The sequence below is a fragment of the Simochromis diagramma genome, unplaced genomic scaffold, assembly GCF_900408965.1.
Source record: "Simochromis diagramma unplaced genomic scaffold, fSimDia1.1 OVJJ01000483.1, whole genome shotgun sequence".
Classification (NCBI taxonomy): domain Eukaryota; kingdom Metazoa; phylum Chordata; class Actinopteri; order Cichliformes; family Cichlidae; genus Simochromis; species Simochromis diagramma.
This window is the reverse complement of record NW_024386835.1, coordinates 4,330,140-4,353,627: the sequence shown is the minus strand read 5'-3', so window position 1 is coordinate 4,353,627 and position 23,488 is coordinate 4,330,140. Positions and strand designations below refer to the sequence as shown.

At 43.7% G+C, this 23,488-nt stretch overlaps 1 protein-coding gene across 2 annotated transcripts in view; it reads right to left on the bottom strand.

The window, feature by feature from the left end:
- Positions 1–23,488, bottom strand: part of foxp4 (forkhead box P4) — an 89,365-nt gene that overhangs the window by 4,174 nt on the left and 61,703 nt on the right. For both annotated transcript variants that reach the window (XM_040029256.1, XM_040029257.1), the window contains exons 5-16: positions 20,929–21,063; positions 17,274–17,412; positions 14,480–14,681; positions 13,904–14,002; positions 12,427–12,525; positions 8,934–9,021; positions 7,701–7,784; positions 5,423–5,648; positions 5,049–5,125; positions 4,863–4,964; positions 1,710–1,831; positions 1,015–1,081 (exon numbers count right to left, since the gene is read on the bottom strand). In XM_040029256.1, coding sequence (XP_039885190.1) covers positions 1,015–1,081; positions 1,710–1,831; positions 4,863–4,964; positions 5,049–5,125; positions 5,423–5,648; positions 7,701–7,784; positions 8,934–9,021; positions 12,427–12,525; positions 13,904–14,002; positions 14,480–14,681; positions 17,274–17,412; positions 20,929–21,063 — 1,440 coding nt within the window. The remainder of the gene's footprint in view (positions 1–1,014; positions 1,082–1,709; positions 1,832–4,862; positions 4,965–5,048; positions 5,126–5,422; positions 5,649–7,700; positions 7,785–8,933; positions 9,022–12,426; positions 12,526–13,903; positions 14,003–14,479; positions 14,682–17,273; positions 17,413–20,928; positions 21,064–23,488) is intronic.

Here is a 23,488-nt window from a genome sequence, read left to right as displayed (position 1 = left end):
TTATCATGTTTGGAGAAAAAATATGTGGAGCTATAAAAGAAATGTGACAAATAGAAACATCTCTATTGATATATTTAATCTTTAATGATATTAGAGTGTTTTTATAAACCGAGCTGAAATGGAGGTCTGCCTAAAATATGTAATTGGATGATAAGGAAGATTTTCCTTTCTGTACCTCTTAAAGCTCTTCTATACAGAGTGCCAGTGAGCACGACAAACCACTAGGGGGCACTTACATACAGTGCTTTCCATATCAAGGTCCGTGCTTTTACATTTAAGTCCCTGTCATAAGCGCGTGTGTGTGTTGACATAAAAGTCTCAGCAGTGTTGTTAAGAGAGACTGAGCTACAACCTCAATCTAAACACACACCGCGCAGCTTCCGCATCTGCAGGAGAGAGAATAGAACTAAAGAGAGCTGCCTCGGCCGCTATTCTAAATCCAGATGTTTGAAGACACAGGTTGGGGCCCTGCTTGGTATACTTACCCCACCTTCCCCTCTCACCAGAAGAAGGGGGAAAAAAAGACAAAAGGAATTCTCAGTGGCTCAGAGGTGAGTTTTCTAGGGCAGGCGATAATTTTATGCAGTAACCTTAATTGACAACTACTTGCTGCTATAAATCATCTCGGTCTCCAAAACTGCACATGCGCATATGTGTGTGTGTCTGTGTGTGTGTGCATTTTTGATTTGTACATCTGCACTAAAACAAGGAGAAGAGGTGGGACCGGTGTGTGTTTGCATACTTGTGGCGCGCACACAGTGATGAAGGTGGCGCGTGTGTGAAAAAGCAAGGTGGGAGGTGAGACTGTGTGTTAATGTGGGAGGAAGAAGAGGGGAGGTGGTGTGAACGTCGTTAGGGAATTGGCTAATTATAAGAGGGAATTGATATTAGTGTCCTTGATTATGACTGGCTACTAGGTGTGTGTGTGTGTGAGTGTGTGTGAAAGAGAGAGTGAAAGGTGGAGACAGAAAAAGAGATTGAGAGAAGTGGGGTGGTAGGGGGAAGGAGCGTTACCTGGTAGCTGGCATTTAGGGATCCAAAGCCGAGTCCTGAAATCATGTTTTTCACCAGAGTGGGACTTCTACAAATAAAGCGCGCACACACACACACACACACACACACACACACACACACACACACACACACACACACACACACACACAAGCACAAACAAGGAGAAAAAGGAGGTTGAGGATCACAGATTGCATACACATGTGAGAAAGATGTCACATCACCAAAAGCGTTGCAACAAATTCCACAAATATGTTTGTTACTGAAATATCCACAGACTGTAAACAGATGCTAAAAACATGCACATGAAAGTCTCTGATATCTGGTGTGCAGGTGTGTGTGCATAATTATCCCTGGATTCTCTGGTGGTTGGAAAGAACATCTGTTTACACGCGCTAACAAGGTTTTTTCCTGTCTTGCATCTCACACAGCTGCTTACTAATGGAGTCGACAAACAGGGAAAAACGCACACGCACACACACACAGTATGTACATTAATGGCCGGCAGCCCCTACTTTGTTTTTACTTGATTCCCGAGTTGGCCTCTCGGTAATAATAGTGGGTCCATTTAAGCAATCATAGTGCCAGCACCGATAAGCTCACACTCACATCAGCCTCAACTGTGCATCAAGAAAGCAAACGTGCGTGCGCATGTGACAGCGTGTTCACTTGACTCTGTGTATGTGTGTGGTGCTTACCCGGTCATCTTTGGTGGTCTCCTCTTTTGGTATTCAACTTCATCCACAGTCCACACGGCCCCCTTCACATTCTCAACACGAACAAAACACTTGTGCAGACTCAGGTTGTGGCGCACGGCATTCTGAGGAGACGAAGAGTGAAAAGAGGCAAAAAGAGTCACCGAGGATCAATCAGCTACTATTGCATTTTCATTGTTTAATATTTAACTTGACGCTGAGATTTCAGGTTTTATTTTGCTTTAACTTTCCTTGGACTCTCTTTGCAGAAACGATTATTCATTTTTTTTAATTTAGCATTAAAATTAGTCGGCCTCCTTTCTTGCCTCATAAATGTTCCAAAAGGGATGAAGAACCTCATTTTGCATTAATGCACAGGCTTATTGAAATAACTGTAAAACACTTTCTCAACTTATCCCGCAAAGTGATGAATTTAATAAGTACTACTACTGGTTTAGTAGTACTAATGTTTCCTGATGACTGCTGTTAATTTCATAAGATTTCATCCATGGTCTTCGGTTTTACCTAAAGTGTAATGCAAAAGTTGTAACAGGAAGTGAAAAGCGTAACCACACTTTTCTACCCTTACACTAAGTCTGTCACCCAGTTGGAGGCAAGAATACGAGCTTTCCATCACAAGTTAATAAGTAATGCGACTTTAAGGATAGCAGCCGCAACTTCTTCAGCCATCACTTTGCACCTCAATGTAGCTCCCTGTGCAGCGCTAACACAAGGCAGCGGTTCTCTAGTACTGTTATTTTATCACAGAATGCTTCTAATCAGTCATCATCAGCACACACACTCTCACAGAAACACACACATCCACAAGCTCTCAGACAGCCAAGCAGGCGGGCACACCGCTATCTTCGTCTCAACCCCCCAGGGACAGGCCTCCCTTTTCATCTGCTATTTGTAGTTTGTTCATGCCCAATTTCATTACCAATTTTAATTCGTCTATAATTAAATCCTGCATATTCTCTCTGACACGCTGTTCTAAGCCGAGAGGGAGGGACAGGCCAGGCATGCATCACTCCTTGCCGTAATTACACACGCAGATACACACATGCGCGCGCACACTCACACACATACAAACACACAGACACGTAATTACACAAGCCATAATCAGTGGAGGAACCCTTTCTCTCCCCCGCATCCCCTCAACCCCCGAGCCGTGATGCTAAGTTTTGTAAATGAGTCTGACCCCAATCTCTGCCCGCCACCCTGACAGCGCAAACACACACACAAGCACACAGACACACTCCAGACGCCAGTGCTATTGCAGTGCGATTTGCATTCGTCTCCGTGATGAAAGCCTAATTCTCCCAGTTAAAACATTAGCAGTCATTTACAGTGGGTCACAGCACATGTGCCACTCATCTCCACTCCCTTCGGCTGGGAGAAGTGTGTGCATGTGTGTGTGTGTGTGTGGGGGGGGGGGGGGGGGGGGGGGGGGGTTGAAATTTTGGAAGAAAGATCCAATTGTGTACCTCACAAATGAAAGAAAGTAAGCATTGAAGGTTCACAGATGTTAATCCGAGTCCTATTGCTATTATATTGCTAATATTTGAACACGTTGATGTTTCTGACTTGATGCATTCAGGGCCAGGCTACCTGCATGTGATGCTACATATAAGTAGATGTAGTGAACAAACAAGCAAGTGCCAGTACAGCCTCTAATCTGGCCCTGATTGCATTTCTTCAACATAAATTTCATTTTTTAAATTTAATGATAAAAGAAAAACACCTACAAAAAAGAAGATTATTACTATGAGAATCTACATTAAAAAATAACAGACCCCAGCCCATCTTGCAGCACCTTGAAAAAACACTTAGCACTCATTTCCTCTCTTCTCTCAATCATCTTTTTCTTTCTCTCTCCCATCTCTTCTTCATTTTCTGCCCCTCTCTTTCTCTGATCAATGACTTCCACTCCCTGACACCGCTGCTCTGCTCATGAAATATAACGGCTTATTAAAGGACATATATCTCTACGGCCCCATTTGACTCACTGGGCTGCTATATAAATACATAAGGCCATGCAGAGCTATATTTAAAGGTCTTCTAGGCCAGCGGCACAGGAAGCAGACGCCAGACATTAATAGTTAAAATTCATAAAAGTCAGATGAGGAGGTAAAGATATTCCTGGCTAGCCTGTGTTAACCATTTGCACAACTCTCCCTCTGTCTTCATCTCATCCTTCCCTCCTTGGTTTGGGCTATTAGAAGAAGCCTGTGGTCGTCCCCTTCTCACTCCTTCGCTCCTTCCCTCACATTCCCTCTTTCTGACACCCAAATTAGTGTGAGGTTTCAGTAAAAATGGGTCACCTACAATGGTGAGATCAGGCCAGGTGTGTGTCTGTGTGTGTGTATTAGAGAGAAGGATGAAGAGGGAGAAATGGGCAATATAGTGTGCGATCATGAGCAGTGTGTGTTAGCTCTGTATGTGTTTCTCTGTAATGAGGCTGCATAACGGCTAGAAGTGTCTTTGCTTGACTAAGTGGGGTCAACACTCCATGTGCCGCGTTACAGGTGAGAAAATTGTTTAGTCCTAAGAAGGAAAGAGAGGGAGCGATAAAGAAAGAGAGCAGAGGAAAAGTGTCTCATAAAGGACAGAAACAGCCAATAACTGTCAAATCAGTCATATTGGTGGGTGCTGAGCAAAGTCAGCCTAAGAATCTGCGTATGCAGGGGTGTTCAGACCGTGACTGTTATTGTACTCGTATCACTATGTAAGTGTTCAGGTTAGGCCTTTAAACTGACACAGTTGTCTGCAAAGTACAGTCATTTTTTTTCAGTGTTTCAAATACATCTAATAAGTTTGCATCTTCTTGGGTTAGGGGCTTCAGCAGAGAGCACAGACCAAATTTATGTGTGCAATAATCAGCTTTAAACCCAGCCCAGTTGTTGTTTTAGCCAAAATATTATGCTGAATTCCAGACTTTCATTTACTAGATATGGCCCAGCTTGTTTTGCTCTATCATCTAAACAGCTCTAAACTAGTTTGTTAATTGGCTCGTTTTACTTCTGCTCTCGTTTATTTTAGATTCACTGAATACCGTGTTGTACCAAAACCAGAGATTAGTATAACTGCAATACGGAGGGGATTCAAAAGCCACACAAATGGGAAAGTGCAAAGGCGCATGCGGTGTGCCTTTACCTTCCACGTGGCTGTGTTTCTCCTGAAATAGGCAAACTTTCGTGTAAACCAATTGTAAATCTCGTTGAGAGTCAACTGTCTGTCTGGGGACTCCAAAATGGCCTAAAAGAGAGGAGAAATGGAACAAAAAGGTTAGAGGAGGACACAGACGGAGAGATGCTGATAAGAATCATTAGAGAGACTCACATGACGTATAAGAGAGGCGTAGGTAAAGGGAGGCCTGACATCAGCATTCTTGTAGAACTCACAGTTCTGGGCGAGCTCTGAAAGACAGAAGACATTTCAAATGAGCTCACATGAGCTTATGCAGAGTTTCTGAACTAATAAAACTAACACTATAATATTTTTCAGGTACATGAAATCACTGAGATGCTAGGAAATGCCCTCTTTTTTGGCTTTGGCAAAATAAAATGCAAAAATATATAAATGTAAAGCAGCAGTCAACACCTCAGGTCTTTCTGGACTCCAGAAAGACTATGTTGCATCACTAACAAGTAATGGTATTCTCAGTAAAGTACTGTAAGCATCAGGCGATGGTGAAGATGGATATTTCAGTCTACCTGAGGCGATCGGGGTGCAGTACTTGTCGGAGTTGCGCCTGCGTATGGGCCCAACAGCGTGCGTGTGTGAGTGGGAGTGTGTGTGCAGGCTGGAGGAGCTGATGACTGAAGGCCCCTGGCGCAGTGGGGTGATGGGGGTGGCAGCCGAGGTGGGGGGGTGGGGAAGACCCTCTGGGTAGGCCTCGCTGTCCCGCTTTAAGAGAGAGCCGCTGGAAGCCAGGTTCAGCTAGAAAACGATACACACAGAATGGGCAAATTGTTTCAAAGCACAAAAAAAGAGAAAAAGATCCTTTTCATGGTCCTTTCCATGAAGACTGTTATTTAGGTTGGGCTTATAAAACTTCATTGTCTAACTTTATTATTTATGTACTTAGTGTGTTGAACTTTTTAGTTCTGGAACGTCAAATAGGTTTTCTATTTAATTAAGGCGGACCTTATGTTTACCTTAACCCTTTGTCATCTGTCAAGGTCTGGAGCTGGTTACAAAGAAAGATTATCTTTCTTTCTTTAAAATCATGGCAAGGAGGAGGTGAAAAGACGCCTCACCTCAGGCATTTCACCCAGAAAATTCATGTTTCAGCTCAGAAGCGGAATACTATTATTAAGTTCCCCTGCTATGCTGTACATAGAGGACAGAAATGCAGACACACACACCGGCAGGCCCACTTCCTTCCTGATGACTGAAAATTATACCAACCATTAATTTGACATTATCTAACCTATCATAATAGGCTGCTTTATTCAGGGGCCACTACTAATGTTAACTCACAAGAAAAGAAAGGCCTTCAACACTCCCTGTGAAAATGTGGTCCTATCATTTGTGCAGAACCACACACACTCATACACACTTGAGCGCTTGAACACACACATATACTTATACACACACTGCACTGGCTGCAATTAACCCTGAGCTTACAAAAACAAAACCACACGACAGCATGTTTTTAAGGAGGGAACACACACATGCGCTTTGCGGTGGCGAAGTCTTCACGGACCAATTCGGCCCAATTAGGCAGAGCCTTGCACAGATACACACTTGAATGCACACACACACACACACACACACACACACACACACACACACACACACACACACACACACACAGAACCACTACATCCAGTCTTTCTGGGAGAGCTGTTGTAAGGCTGCTAGTTTAGGACTAATTAAAACCACTAAGTGTGTGTGCGTGTGTGTGTTGTCTAGATGTATGCAAAATGTGTTGAATCGCCTCCTCTTTACTCTGCCCCCTCTCTGTACCATTTAAGCTGACTGGAGAGGGCGGGGCTGTTTAACAGGTACTTCATTAAAGCTGCAACCCTGCCCCATCACCACGGCAACAGTCGAACACTGTTAATTGAGGCCAAGCTTTGTTTCCATTCCTGATGCTCCTCCTCTGCCCCTCCTTCTCCAATCCCTGACCCTGAGGCTCTTCTCCAGTGGTGACAGAACACGCCTCTTCCTGATTTCCCATTAGATGAAAATGGCAGCTGATCCCCCTGCGATCAACACATCATCCAGGCAGGCGCACAAGTACACGCGAGCACACGCGCACACACATTGCCACTCGGCTGCACCCATTTATATCCTCAAATTAAGACACTCTGCCTCTAATTGACAATTAATTTCAACATCTTCATATTTTAATAAGACTCCTCGTCAATCTGAATAATGAAATATTCATTAGATACCTAATAACAACCTCGCCAACCAGTGTGGACACACACAGACGCACGCGCCATGTCAAATTTCTATCCTATGTTGTTGGCACACACTGACAACATTGTGAGAGGCTGTTTTAACTGCTCTCTCTCATAGACAGGCTGGGAAATCTTAATTCTCAAATGCAGGATTTGTTTAGAAAAATGAAAGGAAACTCTGACACAGTTTGAATGTGGGGATTTGTTGCAATCTCTAACTTTGCATGTGGAATTAAAACATTGTGAAAGCCTACTCTTCTGGGAAATTCGATGCACTGTATCATTGCAAGTTAAAGACAGAGAAAAGGAGAGTGAGGAAAGAGATGAAAAAAGTGTGGAAATGTGTAGCAAAGTATAAGGAAAATTAAAAAGTAGGCCTTTATGATTCATGAAAAACACATTAACTCTCATTGGTCAATAGGGGGCGTCGATACCAAACTGAACAGTAACAGAGGAAGGTTACTGTACCCAGAAGGGTAGAAATAAAGAAAGTGAGCTATTAAAAGAAGATTGTGGGTGAATAAGAAGGAAGAGCGTTAGGTTTGGGGTCACATGTCACGTGACTGGACTGTGTACTCACAGGTTGGTTAAAAGGCTTTGGCTCTGAGGGGCGCATATGCAGGTGGGTCATCATGGCCTGGAGTCGCTCGCTCTCTTTCGCCAGCTGAAAGACACGAGCGTGGACAGGATTACTTTGATATACATTTAATTTCACAACCCTTTCATTTATAGTGTGGTATTGGCACATCCTACAATTCCAAAACCGGTCAAGCACCACGAAGAACATGAGCGTGAGCCACCTCAGCACCAGGCACCCTCTCGGACGCTCACACGAGTCTGCAGACACAACTGTCCTCATTTGACTTTGATAACCGCTGTTTAAAGGGTGATGTTACAGTCTGAGCTGAATCCCGTGTGTGTGTGTTTGTGCTGGAGTAGCAGCGTACACAAGTGTCGCCTCTAGAAAAGCAAAAAAACGGATCCACGCCAAGGCGAACGCGGCGATGTGTGTCCGAGTGCAAATATGAGAAATTTAAAACACGCTTCACGCATGTGTGTGTGTGCCGTGTGCGTGTTCGTGCACGCGAGGGGCAGAGCGGTGGGATGCCGATGAAGTGACATGTCGAAGGAGAGAGAGACGGCTGTCCTGATGTGATGTGACACCAGCTGCCTCTCTGTCACTTTGTGTTCCCTGGTGGTGGCTTCAGGGGCTGAGCTAAACGCTGTTTACCACTACTGCCAAACACAAAAGCTAACCCTAATTCTGGACCCCCCACCCACCCACCGGACACACAAAAACACACACAGGGACATGGCCGCTGTGTTCAGTAAACCGAATGTCCCGATGCGCGCCAAAAGACTCGTCTTTGTATTTGAACTTTGTTTGGAACTTTCTCACATTCGGCGCCGTTTAAGAACAGCATTTCACTTCTCGTTATTTTGCTTCTGCCGGACCATTCAGATGTTTCAAGAGGGTTTGCGTGCATGAACCACTCTGAGAACAAGAGACTCCTTGCAGCCTGGCCCTCCACTCTCTAGCTTCTGTCTCACTCTCTCTTTTCTTTTCCTTTTTCTTTTCTCTTCCCTCCCTCCTCCCCTCCTCTCAGCCTCACTCTCTCTTGCTGGCGACCAGAGAAGCTTTATAATTGGAGCAGCAATGGCAGCTTCCCTGCTGACTGCTCCTTTTAAATTACAAGCTCCACTGCTCTCCATAAACTCTGCCCTGCCTCAGACGAGTTGCGGCCATTGACAGGCTGAAACAGTCTTCATGACTTTGTTTGTGAGCAAACGAAAATGAGGTGTTCTTGCTCACCTGTATCTCCAGCTGCTGAACCACCTGCATCTGGACTCGGCACTGAGCAGTGCTGCGGTCATCTAGGGCATGCTCGTTGTTCAAGTGCCTAGAGGGGATGAGAGAGTATCAGTAATTTACTCATTTTCTGGGAAGTGATTTGATATCTGCTTGCAAATAAAAAATTTTTTTTTAAAGCGCCAAGATCAAAGAGCTGCTAGTCCCCACTCAATTAAGATTTTTAAGTCAATAGGATTATTGTTGAATCAGCTCGCAGGTCCTGGATGATGAAGTAACAAAACTCGGCTCTTTTACATTTATTTAAACTGAGATCTAAGCTGCTTCAGTGCTAGAAAAATAAATCACAATCTTGGAAGTTTATTTTGTCTACTGAAGGACGCGGCAGCTGTATTTTGTGTGTGTGTGTGTGTGTGTGTGTGTGTGTGTGTGTGTATACTTCATTGGTGCTTAGTGAACCATGATCCAAGACAACCACCTGGATATGAGCTCATGTGTTATTGCACAAAGCCTTATCTTAAGACTTTCTGTTAAACTCCTCTCCACATATTAACGCTGGTGTGCATCTGTGTGGTGTGTGTGTATGTGTGTCGGAATGGTGGCGCTATTTGTTTCCTCAAATGTGGGAGGACCTGGGACCTTCTGATCTTTCCCAGATCACCCCTCCCTGTCTCCCTTCCACCTTCCCTTTCTCTCTCTCTCTCTCTCTGCACTGTCATCGCCAAGGTTATTCCCAGGTTGCTGCTGTCTGTGCATGAGATTGCGCGGTCATATATATGTCGTTGTGTGAGGGTAGTTAAGCCAGGCTGACTCATTAGATGTCCTGCTGTGTTAACTTTTAATGTTCATAAAGTCACTTGCTTGTTGTGAAAGTGCGGAAAAGTGCGGAAATGCGCGTTTGCACGGCACGTACAGCATTGTGCGTGTGTGCGAGTCTAGCAGAAAGTAGAAAGTTGGGCAACATCAGGCGAAGACTAGAAATGAAAGAAAAACAATGATGTCATGGCGGGGCTAATCTAGGCAGATAGATGGCTCAACACAAGTGCACGATAATAATAACAAAAACATGATCTCACCCCTCTCACTCGCTCTCTCTCTCCCTCTCCGTCACTTATACTTTTGTCGACTCTCCCCTTCCCACTCCTCTTCCCCCGCAACTCCCCAAATGCCCATGATTCACACTCATTCCAACTGAATCTGCCCCCCAAACCCTTCCCTCTCTCTATAGCTGGGCCATAAACAGTAGCGGGGTTTTTTTTTTCTTTCTCGATGTGTCCCGACAATGAGGCTCTGTTTACTCCTCTGAGTGCAGGCAGACAAGGCTTTAACCCACATTACACCCAGCTCCACCAGCCACAGCCAGAGTATTATACCAGAGGACAGGGAGGAGGAGGGAGGGAAGGTGGGCAGAGACAAGAGGAGAGAAGAAAGACTTGAAATAGTGAAGTGTCTCCTTCCTCTGTTCTTTTGCTCTACCCTTTTCCCTCCTGGGGCGATGACTAAGGCTCGCTGGAAGGGAGCGCACGGTTAGACTGATGGCACTGTGTGTCGCTGCCTCTATTTTTTCATCTTCCTCCCTCTCTCGCTCTCTCTCTTACATACACACACAAACACACTCTTTCACTCTCCTTCCATCTGCCCTGGGGCTACATGAAATGAGACACCAAACAACAGCTTTCCTCTCCAAACTTTCCCAGCCTGCCTGCTAGCTTTGATCTGACTGTCCGATGCCATCACAATCACTATTCACAGTTCTGTGATGGTGTGTGTGCGTGTGTGTGTGTACGAATACGTATTTCATCACCCAGGCTTATTAATATCTCCACTGTCCAAATAGCTAAGAGTTTCACATAGATAATGAGTGTGAGTTTGTTTAAGGCTTCATTAGAGGCTTGTGAAGCCTTCATTATCAGCCACGGTGCCATGGGGAAGTCCACGGTGCTACGTGTGACAGGAGGTGGTAGGAGAATGTCAAGGCCGAATACTGCATCAGCATCGCACAGTGTATCCAAACTGGTAAATAACAGAGGGAGGAGTGAAAGTTAAGTAGAAGGATGCAGAGCGAAAAGAAGTGAGAGAGGGGTTTCTTGCTCTCACAGAGACCAAAAATCATAAAAGCCTACCAAATTACAGAATGGCTTACAGACCAATATTTTTAAAGCACATCAGTGATAATTCTACATAGCTAGACCAGTTGTCTGCCTCTACTCAAGCAACAATGTGATGTATAAAAATGCACGTGCAAACATGGAATTATGGAGATGGAGGATTCTGTTCTTCAAGGAAGACAAAGACTCAGAGAAAAACGAAGTGAATCTGTGTACCAACGTGTGTTTGTACACGTATGCATGCATGTGCCTGGGAGCTAATGTGATGTAACATATTGCAACAAATGAATTAGCCAGGAAACGCAGAAGTGATGTGTATGATTGACATGTACATTATTAGCATTATTAGCTTTTCTTTGTTTTGCCTCACCTTTAGTTCATACAGGTAATCTAAATCAGACATTGTGAGTTTTATTGGTTTAAATTTTAAAAAATGGTTGTTTTGTACTGGTGGTAAAAAAAAAAGAAAGAACTTTTAATGTTTGAATCAAACCTGAACTTTGGTCGAGGATTGCAGAAATATTTAACGTTTACAGTTTTACAGTTTCATTGCCATTTGAAACTGTAAATAATGCAAACTAATTACTGAACAGACTTTGATTATCTTTAACTGTGTGATTTCTTTTTAACAGAGAATTTGAACACATCTAGAAATATTACTATTATGACCTCTCCAAGGGAAATATATGCATGTCCCTATAACAAACTCTTTAACAGCTGTAAAGGGGATGGAAATGGAAAATGGACAATAACAGAAGTGGGGTCAAAACAGAACCTTTTCCACTTTGACTTTTCTTCTACTTGCACTATTAAATATATACTAGGCATGTGATGTAAGTGGCAATCAGATTAACAGATATGTCAATCAAATGTAGTGTAGGGTTGTCCGATTTTACGCTGTGGGCCACAATTTGATCTTAAATTGGCCAGACTCCACTTTCTGTCAGTGTAAAGAAGTTAAAGTAAACATTTAATCCCTGAGATACCTTAATAAAAAATTAATACTTTTAAAAGTGTGTCTCGGAAAGAAATTTTATATTTTTCTATTGTACTCTCAGTGGAACAACCCCCACCCCCGCCCCATATATTTCTTTAGTAGTTTTCTGTCATTTAATCTTTTGTCAGTCACGTATTTGCTTTGGTGTAGTTTGACTGGCCATGGGGGAGGTCGTAATAAGTAAGAAAATCTTTAAAACTTATGAAGACACAGTTAAAATTCCAAATTTCCTGCCCTCCTTCACTTGTTCTAACGTCATTCATTGAGCCCAATTTGAGTCTTTGCTGGGCCAATTCTGGCCCCCAGGCCTTCTGTTTGAAACCCCCAGTGCAGTGCAAATATCTTTATTGATTTTTCTGAGTGCTTATTTTTTCACTGGCTGGTGACTTACTTGATGAACTGTCCCATGTCCTCACACAGTGCTTCACAGCCAGGCCACTTACACTCTCCATGGCCATAGAGGGGATGGGAGCCAGTGTGCTCCTCATGACTGTGGAGAGAAAGACACACACAAACAGAGACAACAGTGACATTATATATTTGTTATCCACATGAAACAGTAGATAAAGTCAAAGTAAGTGCTTAGAATATTAAGAAGAAAAGCATTAACATGTCACACTTTCACATACATACACATGCAAAAACAAAGAAAACAAAAACCGTGTAGCAGCAATAGCAGCAGCAGCATCAATAGCATCAATACAGCCATCTGAGTTTGGTTAGCAGTCATTAGTACAGTTCACGAAGCCAAGTGCAGAGACAGGAGGAATAGAACAGAGTGGGGTCAGTCACAGAAGCCAGGCAAACAGGGGAATTGGTCCAGCAACCTCACATTCTGGAGTCCATGACCTGTCTTTCTGTTCCTGGCGTGTGCTTTGCATGTGTGTGTTGGTTTTGGTGTATGTTCTAATGTTTCAGGAGCTGACACAGAGCCGGCACGGGACCAACCAGCCATGACTGATTGGTGGCGGTTGCCGTCATGTGCTGGTTGTTCTTTTGTGGTGAGCTTATGTGTGTGTTTTTTGAGTGCGTATCTCTTCATATTTATGACAGTGTGTGTATTTATATGTGTGTCTGATGATGAAAGACTAGGCCAGGTTTGGTTTGGACCCAGGGTAAAATAACTGTATCCGTGCATGTGTGTGTGGCAGGTCCAGTAGCAGATGTGGTTCAGACTTGGACCTCTGCCGGCGACTGCTGTCTCCACATATATTTACATGACTGTGTATGTGCGTGTTTGCATGAGTGTGTGCGTGTGCATGTGCGTGCGAGTGTGTACATATGTGTGTGCGTGGACTGGAATGGGGATTCTCCCAAATCAACATCATAAGGTTGTCTAACAAAAACCATTTGTCTTGCAGATGGAAACATGTCTCTCTCCCTCTCTTTGCTTTTCACCTCTTCCTGATCATATGTGCAGGCTGAGGTTGGAGTGTATGTTGTGTGTATGTGTGTTGGCTGTGGTTGAGTCAACTCAGAAGCAGCTCAGACGGCAGACATGACAAACTGCTGGCAACCGCATTCTCCTCCACATCAGCCATGCATTAGCTTAGCAGGCTAATGCTATCCCCTTTGTGATCTTCTAAGCCAACTCTGTCGGAGTACTGCCAGCACACTGTAGCTTCAGCATGACCATGTGTGATATATTTGATTAACTAATAGAACCTCTCTTAATTAACACTTGTCCAGCCACCCTGACCCCCCTCTGAAATGAGGTCAGGAGTCAGGATCAACAATGCCACTGGTACAAGCAGTAAATCAGTGCTGAAGGACACTTCAAACCACCCACCTCTAGTGTATCTTCTTGTCTTAGACTTGCCCACTTGTGACTGTGTGTGTACGTGTGTGTACGTGCATGTGCTACTCACTGGCTGCTGGGGGGTTGGCTGCCTTTGGAGTAAAGAGGGACATGGTCATCTCCGCTGTCTGCCTTGGTGAAGGAGGATATCCACTCAAACAGTCTGGCTCTTAAAGACGGAGACAAGCCCATGAGCAGCCAACACAGCCATGGGACAACACAGTGTGTGTTAGTGCATCCCCCCAGCACATGCATCCCTGGAAATGATCACGCTCGACTGAGGAATTTATCTACTTGAGTAGAATTTATCTACTTCCTGCTACTTCCCCTCTCCCGAATCTACTATCGTCTTGTCTTCTTTCCTAACTTTGTGTCTGCACCATACTGACATGTGGCCGACACACCTCCTATCAAATGATCTGAGCGAAGTTTATGCCACACTGATGTGTGATATGCTGAATGTGCATGTTTTGTACCCGTTTTTTTCTGTGTGTCCAAAAGAAGGTTCAAATTTAAGAAAAAAATGACACAGTGAGAACGACTAAATAAGAGAGACCGGAAGAGAGTCACACAGAGAACAGACTGTGATAGCCACATTACCTGTGGCTATCATCAGGAAGTCATACTTGTTTCCACATCACTGTACCTGTCTCTCTTTGGGGTGTGGCTCTGTCCATTGGGCAGGCTGTGCAGTGGAAGGTGAGCACTGGCAGCTTTGGGGAAGGCTGAGGTAGAATTGGAGCTGTTGGTGCTCAAGTCGAGGCCCTCGGCCTGTTTCAGGGCCTCCTCGCTGCTCGGCACCCCCGACACATCCTTCCACAGTTGCTGTAGGTCTGACGGACACATCGCTGCAGGCAAGGACACAGATTTAACTTAGCAACTGGTCCCACTTAACCCGTCCATCAAGTTCAAATGTTCATGCACAAATGTGATGATAGGATATTTAAGGTAAGCTGATTCTAATAAATGGAAGAAGAAATACGGTTAACTATAAACCAGATAATTGTACCGACGTGCAGACACACACAGAGTAGCAGCGATAGCTGAAACTAATCTTAAATGATAGCAGACATAAAACACACACGTGCTACTTTAACTGTCCCTGTGTTTAAGAGCGGTTTAGAGTGGAAAACAGAACATCTTAAAAACGGACCTTTTTATTGTCCCCCCAGAAAGCCAGTATTCTTAATTAAGTAGCTAAACTTTGTTGCAACTGCTACTGTCCAGCAGCTCCACTGCTCCCGTTGCCACCACTATTTGTGTGAAATGGGTGGGTGCACACTTTAAGCTTTCGAGTCATAGCTTTGTTATTTCTGCTCCAATTTCACAGCGAGAGAGACGCCTAAAACGCCACAGCCCACTCCAGTGGATCTTGTAGCATGCACACACGCGGATACACACACACACACATTGACACAAACTCATACGGAGACTTTGCAGCAATCCAAATATTATGTCTGCTTTGTCTGCATTCTTCTGCGGTCCCGCCAAAACAAAAGTTCTCACTCTGGAAGAATGAGGTGCCGTGTGCGTCGATGTCTTTGTATGGGTATGCACATATATGTATTATCGGGACAGCTCCACACAAAAAGCATGGATGTGCTCACAGAGCGAAAGTGTGAGGTAGGTAAAGACCGCTATAGAAAGCGGCTCACAGCACAATCCAGTCACAAAATTGGAATTTGAGAGGAAAATGTAGGCGATTTCTTGGCAAAAGTCTGTAGTTTATTGATGAGCGACAAGGAAAAAAAGGAAGGTTAAAAAAACAAACATGAAATGAGATGAAAACTGCTGTTGTAATTTCCTCCAGCTAGAGCTTAAAGATGCAAAATATTTGAGGAGATCAGAGTGTTCTTGCTAAAAGTTTCTGCCAAACGTGCTTGGCCATATTTGGTCATGAGGGTTCATTTTTCTTTCACATTAATAACCGTGGACAAACACATGCTGGGGAGTTCTAAAATTAAACTGGGCGAATTCAAAATAAGTAACTGATTTGTCTGAAAGTTTCAAAAGCTGCTGAAACGGTTCCTTGCACACTGTTTGGTCTGTCTTATTGCAGTTAAAATTTATTTAGTGCTCTTTCTTCTTCTTCTTCTTTTTTTCCTTTTTGGCATGAACTTATTAGGCTTTGTCATAAGGCAGTTACGAGAGGTCTACGCAGCACCTCCATCCTACTGCGGTCAGAGAAATAAACTGAAACCAAAGCAGGACCCCTAATGCCACCACCTACACAATGAACACAACAGTCCTTTGAGGCGGGGCAATAGTGTGTGCATTTGTGTGTAAAGGTGCGAGTGTTTATGCTCGAGTGTTTGTGTGTTTGCGTGGCATGGCTGGTCAGAGGAATGCTTCTGGCTCACGCCTGGCTGAGCCGTCACAATGGACCAGCTCTTTCACACTGCAGGGAAATTCCAGTCTGATACGGAAGGAGAAAGAAAGAAAAAAGGAGATGCCAAAGCCAAATGTTTGAAACTGCCTGAAAAATTACACTTCTAACAGAAATGTAGCCCCTGTCTTTTTCATTTGCACTTAGTAAGTATCCATTGGCTTTTTCCACTCTGTGTAAACTGGCATATCTATTTGTCCTCACCTCACACAAACAAACACCCTGTCCTCTAGCACATAAAGCACACATGTATACACACGCTTTTTGAGCAATTTTTCCAGTATTAAATTGATTTGAATTTCACTTTTGATTAGTTAAACACAGTTTCTTTGTTGTATGTGAGTGTGTGCGTGTGAGACTGCATGTGACTGTGCATGAGAGAAAAAGAGAGATCAGGGATCAGACAGCCAGAGGGAAGGAAATCGGTCTGTTTGGTCAACTCAGTCAGCGCTTTAGCAATGTTACGGCCACTTTAGAGCCTCTAAAGCATTCTCTGTGAGTGAGATAGTGTGTATGTGTGTGTCGAGGGCTGCTGTGCTAAGAGCACGGAAAACAAATGGACACAGATACACACACAGGACACATATACTCAGGGCGGGCCAGTCACCAGTCAACATTTATCATTCTAAAACTCTGCTGACAAAATGAAGGGATTGTGGGAGAAGTTACACGTAAGAATACACAAAAAAAAACCCACAATCCAGTGGGCACAGCAATAGCAAAACGATGATGTTCTTGTATCTGGCTAATCTCAAGTACACACACATGCGTACAAACATTTGCCCAAGCACATGCACACATTTCTCTAAGCAGGAGGGCTTAGTGCCATATTTTACCTATTACCCAAATGAGTACTTTCCACAAACCCACCAATCACGTTTCCTTTTATCTTTTATAGGCTGATTAACTTAACGGGCTTCACAGGCAGCACTGGGTACAGGCCTGCCTGTGTGTACGCCCATGTGTGTGCACACGCTTGTTAAGATGTGTTTGTGTCACCGGAGTGCTACAGAGTTACAGTTCTTTTCATGAATGTGTGTTCATGTGCATATACCTTGCTGCAGAGTCTGCATGGCGGCGGTGGGCTGCAGTGGAACCAGGCCCTGTCTCTGGAGGTTGAGGATGTGCTGCTGCTGAAGCTGCTGCATCTGGATCAGCTGCTGCTGGAAGGCCAGCTGCTTACTGCCTAACTGCTGTAAGCCACAAGATAAAAGGCAGAGGGTAAAGCAGTTAGGAAACTCAGTGCTCAATGTACCTAAGTTGGTGAAGAAGTTTATTCATTCTTATTTTATGTTGTCTCAATTTTTTCATGATCCATATGGAAAGCGTTACGCCAGCCAAAATACAATGTCATACTGTAAATGTATTGTGAGCTCTACTAGACAAAAATCTGCTTGTAACTATAATTTACAACAACAAAAAATACAAATTTATAAAGGTATCACTCTTAAAATGAGTTTTTAAACTATGCTGAAAAGCGGAAAATGTAGTTAAATGAGTTCATTTGGTATACATATCCTATTCCAACATTCAGGTAAGATAATAAGATATTTAAAATCACCACACAGAATAAATAAAAGCATGAAGCAAGTAACCCATAAGGGATGCCAAGCTGTGAAGGATGTAGAGAAGGGGTGAAATGTTTGAGGGGAGAGTGCAGGAGACTGCATGTCATTTAGCAATAATGTTAGTGTGTGTTATGGTGATAAATGTCCCCTTTCCTCCTCTCCCATTTCGGTGCAGACCTATGTTGCAACCCCTGAGAGAGATGGACTTTATCTCCCACAGATAAGTAGTGGAGAAAAAATAAATAAATACAACTCCTCATTGTGTGAGAATGTATGTGTGTGAAAGTGTGTGTGAAAAAGAGTGGCAGTCTGGACCTCTTTGAACAGAAAAGAACTCACAGGAAGGGCAAACAGGTCATTTCCTTTCAGACTTGGTGTCTGGGGAGAAGTAGTGTGGTGGTGGTGTGTGGAGTCTGATGGGGGAGTATATGCATGTGTGTGTGCGTGTGGGCAGGGGAGCATAAGAGAGTAGTTACAATTACCCTTTATATTGATTACACTGATTTAAAAAAAGGAGGAAATACATCTTTCAATGAAACGGTTCAATGAAACTGTATCATATGATGTGCTGAACATCAGAGGCCCGGCTTGACAAACACCACTTGTAAGTGACGTTTAGACACAGATGGTGTCATATCTCACAAATGGCTGCTGTTCTCATGTGTTCAAATGTGTCACTTAGCATGAAAGGGAAATTATTTCATCTTTCAAATCCCTGTGTGCATGTTCAGCAAAATCCGCCACTGATTCCAATTAATTAATGTAAATACATAGTACTGCATTCTAAGGGAATAAATCTATGAAAAACAAAAAAATAACCAATCAAAAAACAAGTGGAGACCTGAGAAACGTATTGATGCTAATTGTGTCTGATTTTTGTGTGTGTGTGTTTATGTCTGTTTAATTGGTAACTACAGACACAAATATAAGTAGTTCAATTATTTGTGACCACAGCTTCCTACACCTTATTTTCTGCTACACCTTCCTCACATTATAATTGTATCGTTTGTTAAAGATGGCACTCGTTTGTTGTACTGTACTGCAACTGCAGTGTAACTGTGAAACTAAGCTTTCTCATACACAAGAGGTGTTGTAGTGCCGACAAAGCCTGTGCCATACTTTCATAGTCTGTTTCTTGGAAGCGGATTGCCAAGTTCTCATTAGTTGCAATAAATGGTTTATCAAGATTAGAGTGTCCTGACTGAACTGCCTCCTCCCTCTCTTTCGCTCTCTTTTGACCCCAGTGCCCCTCCTTCTCTACTTGTCTGTCCATTTTCTTTCTTCCAGTCCCTCCTCTGTCTCTCATTCTCTCCTGAGATATGGCTATGGTTTTTTTAAAACACACATTGTGTGTGCGTGTGTGTGCGCCTGCGTTCTGTTTACATTAGCTGTGGCTGAGTGGCCAAAGCTAGCGCAGTAACAGGCTGTCAATGTGATTTATGAGCACATCACACACTGTCTGAGCCTGCCAGTCACACCGACATGCACACACACGCACACACACACGAAAAAGGCCATTCAGTAGATGCACACTAGCACTGTGGATGGACACACACAAAGTACGCATGTCTAGTGATGGTCAGAGTCACTTCATTAAGCTGACTCCTGACCAGTCCCCAAATACTCCAGCCGGTGCAAAACACTAGCTTTACACATACGTATGTACACACTCTTTCAATGCATCATTTCCACCGTGAGGAAATTGAAAAGAGGATTGCAGAGGAGATGGAAAGGGGCAAAAAGTCAGTCAAATACACTAGTCCACAAACACTTCAAGCTTCCTTTCTCTATATATAGGCGGCTCAAATTTACAGCCTGGCTAGTTTTATATGTCCGGAAGAAATATGAACTGTTACGGCTACCTGGAAACTTCCAAACAATATGACACTCACAATGGAAAACAGTGACTGTCTCAATACCGTGCACTTATTTTACAGGACAATTGAGGGGAAAACACTTGGTGTTTTGGTTGTGAATGATGCCTTGTAGCACCCGAAATATACAGACTGCCGCAAGTGGCCTATAAGTCACATGAGTTGTATGAATCCCTGTAGGGAGGCATAGTCCCTCAGGTGTGTGTGTGCACGCGTGTATTTGTGCTTTGAACCGTGACACATCAAGTCTTCCTCTCTCTCTCTCTCTGCGTGTCTGTGTCGCTGTATGACCAGTGTTGGCACTTGTCTAGTTGTTGCAGGACAACAAACCTGAAAACTGGGACAGCAGCAGAGCGGAGGGAGAAAGGGAAAGCGTTTCAGACACCATCGCAACATGCGACTCAACCACAACTGGTTTGCTTTGGTCACGGTCGAGTTGGTTGACCGTGGTTGGTCTACCCGCTGGGAGAGGGGGAGAAATCTAGGATGTGTCTCCTCATGCGTTTATCAGAAAAGTCTCATGGGGTTCTTCTCCTTAAGTCTGCCTCCTGCATTGTCCTGGGCATCTTTGGAAGCTTTTTGGCTAATGATCATTCATACAGTACAGTCAAATACAAATAGGCACGCACGCACACCCATAGGTTATGACAGTAATCGTGTCTCATCGATTTCGATTCGCTTTGTTTTGCCGTGATGTGATCCCAGTTGATCCTCTGTTATCCTACTGTAACACAGCTGTGGTTAAACCCGGTACAGTGTGTGTGTTTGTGCAAATCTCTGTGTGTGAGACAGAGCGCGAGAGAAAAAGAGTGAAATGAAGGCAGACTCTTAGTGTTGGTGGGGTTAATTGACAATTAAAGTGTGGCAGACCCCTCCTACAGAGAGATTTCCCTTCAGTCTTAGAGCAGAAGGCATGCAAATGAATACTTTGGCAGGGTAGCAGTTGGCTTAGCACAGCACTCCTTTACTGCCTCAACATAGCATGCGGATGTGAAAAAAGAATGAAAACCCATATTTACTAATTCTTAAGAAAGACAAATATGTGCATGCATCCCTGAAGTTGACAACTGGATGAAAAGGAGAGTGAAAGAAAACAGGAAGGAGAGAGCTATATGTGTCCTGCAGTCTATACATCAGATCCTCCATGTGACTTTTTTTCTTCCCCTTATGGTTTTCTCCCATGTCACCCACTTTTACTGCTTTTAAGAGTACTTGTGTACTTTAGAGTGTACTTGAGCTGAGTGAGTGTGCGCTTGGTTAAGTTCACCTCTTTTGCTGCTTGCTTCCCGGCCTGCTGCTGCTGCTGCTGCTGCTGTTGTTGCTGCTGCTGCTGCTGCTGCTGCTGCTGAGTCAGAAGCTGGAGATGTAACTGCTCCTGCTGCTTCTTATAATACTCCTGTAACTGGAGACAGATGCAGAAAGGGAGGTGGGGTGGGTGGATGGGTGGGGAGAGAAATGTGAAGCAAGTCGGTCACAACACACTTTGTAAAAGCTTCAACAATGCTACAGGTTTCCAACAGTGAAATGACCCAATATCGCCAAAATGCACTAACGTGAATGGCAGTCGCAAGGAATGCAGTTGCTTTGATTCCTCTCCTTGCAGCGAAGGCCGCAGTTTATTGTTGTGGTGGTGTGTGGTTTATTGACAAACCACATGCAACAAGCAAACACAGGCCCGACAAAGCCCGCTGAAGTACTGCACTGAGCTGTTAGTATGTGTCAAGCTGTGTAGCGAGGTAATTGTATATGTCAAAGCTAACCGCCGGTGCTGGATTATTCACAGGGTTCAAGTTCGGTTATAGAAAGATCCGACTGACTGACCGTGCAACCAGATACAAGAGCAATGGAACAGAAACACACCTGAATATTGTAAATATAATGCACTAGACATGCATTATACTGCAGTGCAGAAATAAATCTAAAGGTCTGAAATGGCGGTTGGCACACACTACTTACACACTAAGACACACACACACACCAGCACTGCAAGACTGAACAGGACTGTTCTAAACCTGCAGAGAAAAAATGCACAAGCAGATATACTTTGATATACTTTGAGGCAGCACTTAGTCTATTTGGTGATGTGCTGTCATAAAACACCTGCTAGGTTCGTGTGAATACCTACACTGTTCTGCTAAGGGTTATGAGTCACCGAATCTTACATACCCTGTTTTTAGACTGCATGCAGATAGGAGGTATGGCCCTTAGGATACATGTGGTTATTTAAAATGTGTCCATCCATTGCTACTGAGGTTTCTAACAGTCTCCTTCATACTGCAGATTTAAGTGATTGCTCCCCTTTAATACCTTTAGATTTAGTGTGCTGCCTTTGATACAGTCACTCATAGTATCCTCTTACATCACTTACAGACTTTGGTAGGAAACAAAGGCTCGACTTTTAGCTTACCAGCCTCAAACCTCTACAACATAGCTTTTTCTTTCACTCTGGCTAACTTAAATGTCTTCAGTGGCCCCATTGAGTTATGGAGTCCCTCAAGGCTCCGTTCTTTGCCCCCTTCTCTTTTCTACAGGCATGCTGCCTCCTGGCAAGGTTACTCAAAGTCATAATGTGCATTAGCATTTCTACAGCTAAATAGATTGGTAAAAAAAAAAAAAACAACCCACATGTCCTAGGAGCCTAGCAAACCTCACTACTTGATTCTCTGATATGAAATCCCATTTGTTCTGAAATTTCTTCAGATTTAATATTTTTTATTCTGTCTAGTCGTCCAAATGCCATTAGCTCTACTGGGGATAACCTCTGTAAAATAATATGAAATGGGCTGGGCTCGGACTCTTATTTGTAGTGCCAGCTTTATTAAAAAAAAGTTGTTTAGTCTAGGTTCTGTCAGCTTAAAATTATCTTTGTAAGTGGGTCATTTCTTAAATTGCTGGCATACAAAAAGGTTTACATGCTTGTACATATGCAAGCTGTTCTCAGCTTGATGAATGGAACTTTGCTGGGACATGAGCAAAACCTCCATTCAGCATTTGCACCAAAGAACAGCACCCCTTGTTGGAGCCCCCACACCACTGAACCTTCTGTCGACTGAACTCAGATACAGTTAAGCTGTTTTTATGCATTAACTCTGGACAAATGTAGCACACAACGGGAGATAGTCTGTTTATCGCGTGCTCTTCTTGCTTGAAATCTTCCATTTGGTTTAGGTGAGCAGGGCGTACAGGAGGGACGACACAGGATTATTTCCTGCTCTGTTCACACATTGGCACTATGAGACATCGCACTCACTTTGTAGCTGCTTTGGACAGATCTGTTCTCAAACGCACCTCTGTTGGGAAAGGTTCAGATCCTCTTAAAGCTCCTCTTTTTGTGAAAGCCTTTAAAAAACGTTTGATAGCTTTTTGTTCATACTTTTTCATTTCTATTTGTTTGCTTTTACTCGTTTCACTGTCTATACTTCCCATGTACTCTGACTCTTTTGTTTCATTCTTTTTTGTAAAGTACTAAGCCCCCCCCCCATACACATACAGAGGATCTGACCGGCCACAGCTTGTCTGTTTGTTTGAGTTTGTAATCATTAATTTACCCAGGAAGCTCCATTAAGATTATAATCTTGCTGAGAGTAGAGCAAGGCTGACAGGAAAACTCACACTGGCCACAGTGTGTGCGAGTCTTTGTTAGTCTGTGTGTGGGTTATCCTCCTGAGAACAGCTTGTACATGTGTCCGTCTGCAGTTTGTCTTTGTTTCATGGTGCATCAAATGTTCAAAGAGGCTTTTCAGCAGAGAATGACTTCACAGCACAGCAGTTGCTTCGGTCTCTCATCCGTCTGACCCTACAGTGAACAGACTACACACCACTGCCCA